At 38.8% G+C, this 11,211-nt stretch overlaps 1 protein-coding gene across 1 annotated transcript in view; it reads left to right on the top strand.

Moving 5' to 3' along the window:
* The first annotated feature begins 876 nt into the window (after nucleotides 1–876).
* CFAP95 (cilia and flagella associated protein 95) overlaps nucleotides 877–11,211 on the top strand; it is a 116,321-nt gene continuing 105,986 nt past the window's right edge. Inside the window, exon 1 of the mRNA XM_055309583.1 lies at nucleotides 877–1,028. Coding sequence (XP_055165558.1) covers nucleotides 877–1,028 — 152 coding nt within the window. The remainder of the gene's footprint in view (nucleotides 1,029–11,211) is intronic.

Below are 11,211 nucleotides of genomic sequence, written 5' to 3'. Positions count from 1 at the left end.
CAGTGCCAGAGGTAATCTTTTTGAAATCTCCTTGTCGCATATTAAACAACAACATAATTATGTGATGAATAGGTGTTGTCATAAAATGTCAAATGTGAAAATGAGCACCCGCAGGTTGCTGAATGCCCTGGAGCCTTGAGCTGTACCTGGAGGTTGGGTCTTTCAGTGTTACAGTCTGAAGGCACCTCAGATTCTTATTATCTACCTTGCCCCCTCCTCGGTCCCATCCTCTACTTTGTTTTTTTTTTCAGGAAGAAACTCGTGTTCACAAAGGTTGAGAAAGTAGCTGAAACCAGAACCAGTAAGGGCTTCTTCATCCCCAGGTTTTTTGGCTCATTTGCTGAAAGATTCTGTTCCTCCTCATCAGAAAATCCACATTTGGGGTTGGAAGGATCTTCTCTTGCTCCCTTTTGGTTAAATGTGTATGCTTGTATGTAGGAGGTGTGGTGGCAACAGATGATGGAAGGTAAAAAGAACTTCTGCAAGGACAACGGGGGCAGACCTGCTGTGGGCTCTGGTCCCCTTAGCCCTTAACTGACCCGCCGGTCCCCCTTAATTCCGCCGGCCCCTGGGAGGATGAGGCTGGTGGGCGGGCGAAGAAGTACAGATCCCTGGAGGCCGAGCACGTCCCTCCCAACCTCTCTGTAGGCGGGTCGGTCTCCTCGTTGCATTCTGGGAAGTGTAGTTTCTAATTTGTCTTGGAAACCCGGGCAGTTAGGTTTGAGGGATCCGCCCCTCTGCTGGCCCCGCCCCCTCCATTGACCCCGCCCCAGGTTGCTCAGGAGACGAGAGACGCCGAATCCTGGTGAGTGTTGGCGTGGGGAGCCGAATAGGTTCAGAAGGAAATCCTCCGAGGTCTGAATGTGGCCGGCCTCGATGGAGGGTTTTGACAGCTCCTGCCCAGACTGGTGCAGGAGTAGGCAACACTGGTTTGAACTCGGACCCACGGACTTGCTGGAGCGCAAGGGCTCCCTCAGCCTCCGCTCCCATCACAAGAAGTACTCGAAACCCGTGTTGGTGTATTCTTGGTGAGCGAGCTCTCTGCAGTTCCCGGCTGCTGGGGGAAGGAATGGGGGAGGAGAGGAAAGGAGAGTAATAGGGAGTAAGGTGGAGAGGATGGAATAAACAGAGAAGACAGTGAAAGGAGAAGAAGAGAAGAGTGGAGAAAGGAAAAAGGAAGAGGTGAGAAAGAAAAAGATGAGACAAGTGAGAGAACTGGGAGAGGAGACAAGGGAGAAAAAAAAAAAGGGAAAGATCTTCAAAGGAGAGATAAAGAGGGTGGGAGTGAGGAAGAGCTAGGAAAGCCTCCAAGCGCAGCGCCCCAGATGCACTGCGACCTGCTACAGCCAGCTACCTGTCCACCAGGGGTCATAGAGCACCCTCATGGAGGATGGAGGTGAGAGTGTTTGCAGAGGCCTGGAAACCACATTTCTGAGATAACTCATAAAAGGAAGGGTCCATTAGGGAACAGCAGGAGGGAGATGAGTTAATTTGTCTAAATCCTCCTTGATCCCATTCATTTATGTAATATATGTGAACCCTACAGTTTCTGTCTTGCAAACTTTCTACAGCCTACCCACTTTCCTACAAGCCCTCTCCCCCTACTTTTACTTCTCATCTCTGAAACTGACTCTGTGCCTATTTTGAACTCAAAATGAGAGGCTAGATAGATTGGGAAGTAGAAAATCCTCTTTTATCCTCATACAGGGGTTACCTCATAGACCTCAAGCAAAACACTTAGCTTTTCCATGACTTTGTTACTCTATAAAGATGTAGGTCATAATATAAATTGCTATTAGAAATTACTGTTGAAGACAAAGACCTTTTTCAAGTGGGCAGTGTTTCTGCTCTCTTCTGCCCTACCATGACTTTTGGACATCGTGGACGTCAATAACAAGATCACAGAAGAACATGCATGAGAAGGAGATAAGGAATTTGGTGGGGGAGAAGTGTGGTCTAACACAGAAAGTTATTCTGGTCATTGATGAAAATGTAGAGAGTTCTTATGGTGTTGGTTTTAGAAAGAATGTTTGGGAACAGGAAGAAATAAATTCGATTCAACAAACATTCATGTGTCATGCACTTTGCTATGTGTTGGAGACACAGAGACAGATAAAGTGGACTCAATGAATTAATTTATCCAAAGCATTTAACTGCATGTCTGGACATAGTACACAGTCAATAATGTATGGTGGCTAATATTAATTTTTTAGGATAATATAATGGTTAAACATTTGGACTCTAGGATTGAATATCAGTTCTGCAGCATGTGATATGGCAAGTCACATAACTGCTCTAGGCTTCTGTTTCAGCAACTGTAAAATGGAGATGAGAGGATTATCGTAAGATTAAACATGGCATTGTATGTGAAGCCTGGCACATAGTAAGCACAATAAAGGTTGTACATGTATTAAGACATGGTAATGAACCTCAAGGAATTTCATAGATCTGTAAAGGAGAATGCCAGTAAATTCAGTGTAATTTGATCTGTGCAAAACAGAGATGAGTATAAGAAGCAAAGGTAGCATCGAGAGGAAGTTTGTGTATGTGTATGGTTTCCTGAGCAGGGTTTAGGAGGAAGAATAGGAGCTCCATAGATGAACAAAAGAGAACATTTTCCTCATAGGGAAGTGCAATGGCATAGTAAGAAGCAAACTCATAGGGAAATAGAAATAGTTCTCTAGAGTCTGTGATTATAGTTGATCCTCATTATTTGCAGATTCTGTATTTGTGAATTTGCCTGCTTGCTAACATGTATTTATAACCCCAAGTCAATACTGGTCATTTATGGATATGTGCAGAGAGGCAAAGTTTTTTAGTCACTCCTCACCCTCACACCTCCCTCAACACTCCCAGTTGAGATCAGATGAAGTGACAACTCTGCCTTCTTATTTCAGCTCTCATACTGTAACAAGTGTTTCCCCCCCATGATCTATTTAGCATTTTTATTCTTTTTGTTGGTGATTTCATTGTTAATATAGCCCTTATACTGCTGGAGTGCTATCTAGTGTTCTGCACAAGAAGGCTGTGATCTGCCTTGTGGAGAAAATATGTGTCACACAAGCTTCATTCAGTAGTTACGAGTTACAGTGCTGTTGGCTGTGACTTCAATGTGAATGAATCAGCAGAAGATATTAAATAACATATTTAAACAGAAACATACATAAAACCGGGCTATATATTGATTGGTTGATGAAAATGTGAACAGAAGCTACAGGAACCTACTCTTTTATTTCTCCTAGGAGCAATGGTTCAGTATTTGCTAGTTATTTGTGACAATTTTATAGGACGTAACAACCTAAACAATGAGAAATACTTGTATTTCTTTGAGCGGGCTGTACCGTTGGCATCCTTTCTTCCCTTCCATATCCAACCAGTCACCAAGATCTGTCTTAAAAAAAAAAAAAAACTACATAAAGTTCAATTATATACATTTCCAAATGAATAATCTGGTCAACTATTTTGTTTTTATGTATTCTGGTCATAATTGTTTGTTTTCTATTGACTTATTATATATTAAAACTCTTACTAAATTTTAATCTTTTATGAGCGATTTTTATTTAACTGATGAATACTTACTATCTATGATATACCATTCGAATGGCCTCTCAACTGAGTATTTTGATCAATTAAGTGACTGTACCTCTAGGTTTGCGAAGTAGAATATGTAACTGGGAAAAATTCTGATTTAACCTCTGCTTATAGAGTTTAAACATTTGTATGATTTCTGTGTTTCTCTTTATGTTGCAGGTAATACAAGTCTGTCTGACTTCACATAATAAAACAGTTGTATATACAAGAGACCTGATAAAGTGATATGCCCAGAATGGTTGTTAAAAGTATCTCTGGCTCATTACTAGACATTGCCTAGCCACCATATCTTCCTTGCAGCTGGAGTGATAGACACAGCCATATCACCTGCATCACACTGATGCATTTGAGTGAGAGAGGCCTTTTCTAGAAATTATTTTTCTCTGTTCCTTCCTATAGCATTTATGGAACTATGTTATTAGATGATTTCATGAGAAATTTTGAGTTTGGGGGAAATCTCTTGGGATATCTTCCCATTCATTGGAATAACGGAATACTAAGAACCAGAACAACTAGATTTGCCCTTAATAAATTTTCTGATGTGAGGCTACTTCTTATATTTTTAATGTATGTATTTTAACTCATCTCTTCATTGCCCAAATCGACATCAGGTAATAAATGATGATAATTTGAAGCCCAAAAATTCATTCAAGTCTCCATGGAGACAGTTCATGCTCTGGTCTCCATGGTGACACCTAGAGTTTTAAGAGCGCAGGTTAATTTTATGTATATTTCAATTATTTTTCTCCACTATCTAAGCCCTAATTAAAGAGCCTGGGCATTTTACTCTTCCCTTCCTCACCCCCTTCCCTTTAATAAGAAAACAGAAGGAGAAAGGAAGAAAGGAAGAAAAATAAAACGCAGTGTTAATCGTGGGGCAGGGAAGTTCAGTTTTACAGATTTCTACAGGAAAACATTTGGGTTGGAGAAAGAAATTAAAGAGCTTTCTGTGATGCTCTTCAGACTTACACTCTATTGTATTTAGACTCCACAGTCACAGGAGAACCCGCTTCCAAGGCCACAAGATAACATTAGTGTACTTACAAAGAAAATAGAGATGCGTTTTCCAATTTGCTGTATCATTCTTCCTGAATTTAATCAGAGACTTTCTCAGGGACTAACCTGGCAGTATTTGGAGTCTTTCACATGCTCCAGGCCCTGTGCTAGCGTGACACGGACCTTCTCTAGCCATCATCCTTCTCCTCATATCTCCAATACACACTCACAAAACAGGACAAAAAAGTAAACCGGAAAACCTTTAGTAACCACATAGTGCAGCCTGCCTCTTTTTTGAAATCCATAAATGCTTCCCTTCCACTAAGCCACCATCTGCCTACTTTTAACATCTCAGGCCCTCAACTGAATGCTTATTAACTCCTATTTTATGTACATTTTAAATAAGTTTGGTTATGTGGTTTCCATGCACACAACATAAACTTTGGAGAGAAGAGAGAAGAGCCCTTACTTAAAGAGGCTTTTTTTGGTTAATAATGAGAAATAAGAAGAGCAAGTCTCAGGGCAAGGGGTAAGAACACAGTGGGTACTCAATTAATGTTCATCAGAGAAATGAACAAATGAGCAGATAGAACAAACACACACAGAAACCCAAAAGGCACTGGGATGGACCCTCTGTTTAATACTTTAAAAAGGCCCAGAGTAAAAGTCTACAAGATAGCAAAAATTCGTAGTAAAACCAGAGTCGATTCTCACAGCCATGATCCTGATGTAACAGGACGACACGGAAGCATGTTTGCTCACCTCTGTATAAGTGAACTTAGAGGGGGTATAATGTACTCTTCAGATCTGAATGGTGAAGAATTTAAAATTGGGAGCTAAACTTGTCCTCTTTCTACTTGCAGTGCATAACTTACCAAGGACTGACAGATACTAAGAAGATTTTGAGTTTATATAGGGACAAATGAATTTATACTTTAAAGAGGTATTTTTATTTCTTAACTCATGCTTAAAAAAACAGTTCTAAATTATAATATCATGTGACCATTTGAGGTGATGTAATAGTAGACCAATGACATGCAAATATATTCACCATCAAGTGGTTAGCAGAATTAGAAATTTGCACACAACTCAGATGCATATATAAAATTTATTTTCTAAAATTGATCCCCATGGATTTTCAGTTGTTAGTTACCAGGAAAAAATTCAAACTTGCCAATGAAAGGGTATCTGTCTCTTCAAGTTTTAACAGCTTGTTTTAATTTAAAATAGTCTCTTTCAGAATGGCGCCCACTATTTCTGAGTCGTTTGTCCTCTATACTCTCCTTTCCCCAGCAGCATCTGTGTTGTGTGTGTGTGAGGAACTGAGATTTATGTTATTTTGGTGGTGGGGAGTGAAGCCCCCAGGTTATGTGTGGGTTCTTGTTCTTGCTCACCTCATCCTTTGTCCAATGTCTTGGACCTGCTTCTGGCGAATTCGTGACTAATCCACTTTGTTGAGGATGAACTGCTTATAGACTTAGTTCCACTTTGGCTCTTGCTAGCCCTATGGATTCCCATGTCATGCTTATCCTCCCCATGTTCCTGACTTAGGCTCATCACCCTGTAGCCACTGTGGTAGGGGCCCCTCATTCCTCAACACACCAGCCCTGTAGCTGGCACTCTCACAGGTTCCATCAAATACCCTATGCAGAGTGTGTCACACTGTGGTTTGCCCAAGAGAGTTTACTCCCATTGGCTTGGGAATTATCTAGAGCCGTTTCTTTCACTTTCTAAAGTGATTTGCTCATAAAGATAAATTGTAAGGTCACCCTATCTGAGCTATGTTTGGAAGCTTCTGGGTCTTGTGAATAGAAGTTGAAGAAATTTAGACCTTTTATTTCTCCACAATGACTTTCAAGAAAAAGATCTCACTTAGTACTTGGAAATTCCTTTTTATTAGTCAGAAGTTAATCAGCCATGCTTTATTTCCCTTCATATTCCTGTCAAAACAATCCTAAATCCTTCCAAGACAGATGTGGATGCCTCTGATTTATTAGAGCAAAGGTTATTCTACAGAGTTAAGCAAAGAAAACTGAAAAGATGAATATTTGCCAATTCAATCTCACTTTAAGTAAAAAAAAGAACCAGGATGTAATGAATTCCTTTATTAAAGGTATATATTCATATGCACTGAAAAGTGATTGAAAGGACATTCACCATATAACACAAAATACTTATTACTCCATAGGTACATTTGTGCATTATTTGTCTTTTCTTTTTTCCTCTTCACCATTTCTACATTCTCTATAATGAACATGTATTATCCTCATAATAGGAATAAAGTAAAATTACTTTTAAAAATTTGATGTCATTTGCTACAGCTCTTCCCCTGAAGCAAACATTCTCTAAATGATCAGAATGTAGACACAGTGCTTCATCTCTTTTGGAGTCTGAGTCACTCTTCATGGTTTATTATGAGTCTTTTTAAAATATCTTTTTAATTGCTAGTTTTATATTGGGTAAAAAGGATGATGTTATTCACATTCATTCGGATTAACCACCCTTTCATTCTTGTCTCTGTTCTATAATGGTAGCTTCTATGCCACAGTTATTTTTAATCTAGCCCTACATTCTTGCTCCTCAACATACGCACATACCCACAAATGATTTTGAATGTAGTAGTTTTGGGGAAAGCACCTTATTTTCTATTTTTAAGATGAAATCCAGGACACACTGCATCCTTTTGCGCTGACTGAATTTTTCTTTCAGTGCTATTCTCCTTTATGAAATTCCAATCAAATTCTCTTCCTGAAAACTAGTGGTTATAGAATTCTTGTGCCTTGACCTTTATGTGAAGTTTTGCTTAACTTAACTGATGGCCAAAATAAAACATCTTGCAAGTTTTGCTTGCAAGATGAACCCTTGTAAGGTAGAGTATTATGGGACAGATGTTTCCACATGTGCATGCACGTGGGTTAGGAAAGATCATTGCAGTATACAAGTACCTCTGCCTGAGCCTACCCTCTACTTACTCTTGGGACCATGTCCACCTGGGCCATAGAAGCCACCAAAGATCACATCATAGGTAAGGGTGTGGGGCATGGGGGAGAAGATAAGAAGATTGTGGGGCCTACTGACATTTTGATAAGATGAGGTTCAGTCTGTGGACACTGTGATACCCAGGCTCAGGGCTCAAGCTTTTGTTGTTGTTGTTGTTGTTGCTGCTGCTGTTGTTACATAAGCTCCCTGCCCAGTGTGGAGGTCAGCATGGGGCTTGAACTCACCACACTGAGATCAAGACCTGAGCTGAGATCAAGAATTGGTCACTTAGCCAGCTGGGCCATCCAGATGCCATGGGTTCAAGCTTTTTAAAGCACTACACCTAATATTATTAGATAAACTACTCTGAATTGGCCAGGGAAGCCACCTATTGGTACTATTGTCTGTGTGTACTGGTCAGACTCTTTTTTTGATTCCAAGTCACAGATACTTACCTTGCACTAGCCTGAGGAAGGAAGAGAATGAATCAGCTCGTTATATTCATAGAATGGTTGATTACGAGATGAGAAGGAAGATAAGGGTGCAGCTATACCTTAGGAATAACTGGAATAAAAAATGCTAATGCAACCAGGTCTTGTTTAATTTCTCCTCTCTCCTCCTCTTTGTGTGTTTGCTTCATCTTGTCGTGGAAAACATGGTTGCTGCAGTTCTGGTATTTGTATCATATCTTTATCCTACAAAAAAAGGAAAAAGGTTGGTTTTAAGATATTTTCAGTTCTGCATTCAAAATTTCAGGTTAGGGGATCCCTGGGTGGCGCAGCGGTTTGGCGCCTGCCTTTGGCCCAGGGCGTGATCCTGGAGACCCAGGATCAAATCCCACGTCGGGCTCCCGGTGCATGGAGCCTGCTTCTCCCTTTGCCTGTGTCTCTGCCCCTCTCTCTCTCTCTCTCTCTGTGACTATCATAAATAAATAAAAATTAATAAAAAAATTTAAAAAAACAAAAAACAAAATTTCAGGTTAGATGTGCATTCTTGGGCCAGGTATCTATTTGGGGTCATCCAAAGAGTCAAGGTTAGGTGGAAATATGTCAACTCTCCAGCAACCATGGGATAAGATAGTTATACCCAGGAGAAAGGAGTGCTGAACTCAAAATCTTATATGTATCTACTATATTCCATTCTTTCCTAAAGATATCTATCTGCTATATCCTATAGATTGCTACTTCATGGAGAATGAATTCCATGTTCCAAACACCCAATTTTATAGCAAAAGTTTAGAATATACATATTAATATATTAAGGATTTCCTGCATTGGCTGTTATTTTGACTTTAAACTTTCACCACTCCACCCAACCGGCACTTAACACAATGCACTTTAAAAAATTGATCTATGGTATAATGGACAGAAAACATAAATCTCTGTTGACATTAAATATATTTTTACAATGTTTTGAAAAAGTTCTGAGTAGATTTGAATATTGTATTACTGTTTTTGCTAGACACTGATCTTTTACTACTGTTTATCTTATTTCATTTTTAAATACAATTACATTTTAATTGTTATTAGTCACACTGTATTTTCTTTATTTTAACTTAACTAAGTTTTGATGTATTAACCATTAATTGGCAGAAGAAATATATGTTTCTTTAGTAAGATGCTAGATCCCCAATCAGATTGTTCTAGGTTCAATCAAATGGAAGAATTAACATATTATTTATTTATTGCAAAGAATTTAGCTTTCTTTTATAGAAAATGGTAGGAAGAAGGGATCTGCTTTTGGCACAAGTCATGATCCCGGAGTCCTAGAATAGAGCCCTGTATCCAGCTCCCTGCTTAGTGGGGAGCTTGCTTCTCCCTCTCCCACTGCCCCTCCCCACTGCTGGTGCTCTTTCAGTCTCTCTCTCAGCCAAATGAATAAATAAAATCTTAAAAAAAAAACACATTAAATTAAAAAAAAGAAAGTGGTAGGAAGAATATTTTGAAATTAAAATGTATGAATGACTCGTCAGATTTTTTTAAACACTTGGAAAAATACTGAGATACTCAAGCAGGAGCCAGAAGCATTAAATCAGCTTTTTAAAAAAATGACCTAAAAATATCTTTATTTCTAAATAGCTCTTTTTTTGAATAACATTTGTTTAAAAATATATATTTGTTATTAAACCACTGCTATGTTGCAGGCACTCTACTAAGTCTGGGATTTGACAGTGAGGTCAAGATTACTTATCAGATCAGAGTGGTGAAGGCTGACCAGGCAAATACCATGCACTGTGTTACATGGCAGGATTAGGGTAAACTGGATGCCCTGGGAACATCCAAGAGGAGTACTTAGGCCTACTAAAAGGGGCACATTAGTTAGTTGTCAAGTGAAAGCGTTGCTAGCCCTTCCACAGGAGTGTTTGGTAATAGGTGCGGCCATTTTTGATTGCATAATTACCAGTCCCTAGTGATGTCAAGTATGTGATTACAAGAATTGTGACTTTTAGTTCTAGGGAGGATCACATTATCTTAATAGCATTTTACCATCTGTCCAGATAATACTTAAGTTATGTATCCATAAATCTATAGCCAGATGGATGGAGACAACAGAGCTAATATATATCTAAAACCAACACATTCAGGTTGGCTAATTTACATATGGTCATTCATAGGAAGGGTATAAAAAGGAAAACTAATAGATCATCACAGAAAAGGAATTCTCTATTTATTGTTGTATAATATTTCTGAGCTTTCAGAGCTTAGTGGCACCTGTTATCATTGTAGAGGTGCATACCAACAAAGCAACCAAAATTTCATTGAAGGCAGTTTCCTATTGGTTAACATATTGTGGCCTATCTAGACCTTAAAAGAAGTATATATATATTATGTGATTTATTAGAGAAATCTAGTCTGGATAGATTGTATGTTTTTTTAATTGTTATATATGTTAAACAATTTTTTTTTTTTTTTAAAGATTTACTGATTTATATGAGAGAGAGAGCAAGGGGAGGGACAGAGGGAGAGAGAGAAAGAGAATCTCAAGCAACTCCTCACTAAGCATGGAGACTGATGTGACGCTCGATTTTGTGACCCTGAGATCATGAGCTGAAATCAAGAGTCAGTTGCTTAACTGACTAAGCCACTCAGGCTCCCCTATCTGTTAAATAACCTTATAATAAATATAAATACTTTGGAAAAGCTGCTTGTGGTTTTTTACACTTACATTGAAATGAGTGCAGTGAATGTAACGAGATTCACTCTAGATCTTATGACCCTATCCATGCCCTTCTACCTCTGACATCTGAGTAATTCAAGGCATGTCGAACATCCTGCTAGACATCAAGGTGCAAATAAGAAATCTCCTTCCACACCAAAATCATCTGGGCATGATACTGTTTGACGGATAACTCTTTTATTCTCTGACACCTTTCTCTGTTTCTTCTTTGGACATTGTTTATTTAGATTTTCTGTCTCTACCGAGGACAATTTTGGGTAAATTGCTTTTCATAGAAAGTTTTGTGTGTTACCTAGCTTTCCAAATATATTCGCATAGAGTTATGGAAAGTAGTCTTTAATGCTTTGAAAATTTTTTTTCTATTTTGGTTATTCCTGTTCTTAACCTTATTAAGATATAACTCACTCTACATATCATCATTTAAAGGTATATAATTAAATGGCTTTCGGTATATTGACCAAGTTGTAT

The sequence above is a fragment of the Nyctereutes procyonoides genome, unplaced genomic scaffold (genome assembly GCF_905146905.1).
Source record: "Nyctereutes procyonoides isolate TBG_1078 unplaced genomic scaffold, NYPRO_anot_genome, whole genome shotgun sequence".
In the NCBI taxonomy this organism is placed as follows: Eukaryota; Metazoa; Chordata; class Mammalia; order Carnivora; family Canidae; genus Nyctereutes; species Nyctereutes procyonoides.
Note: the sequence above shows the minus strand (reverse complement) of the source record. Positions and strands in the feature narration are given on the sequence as shown.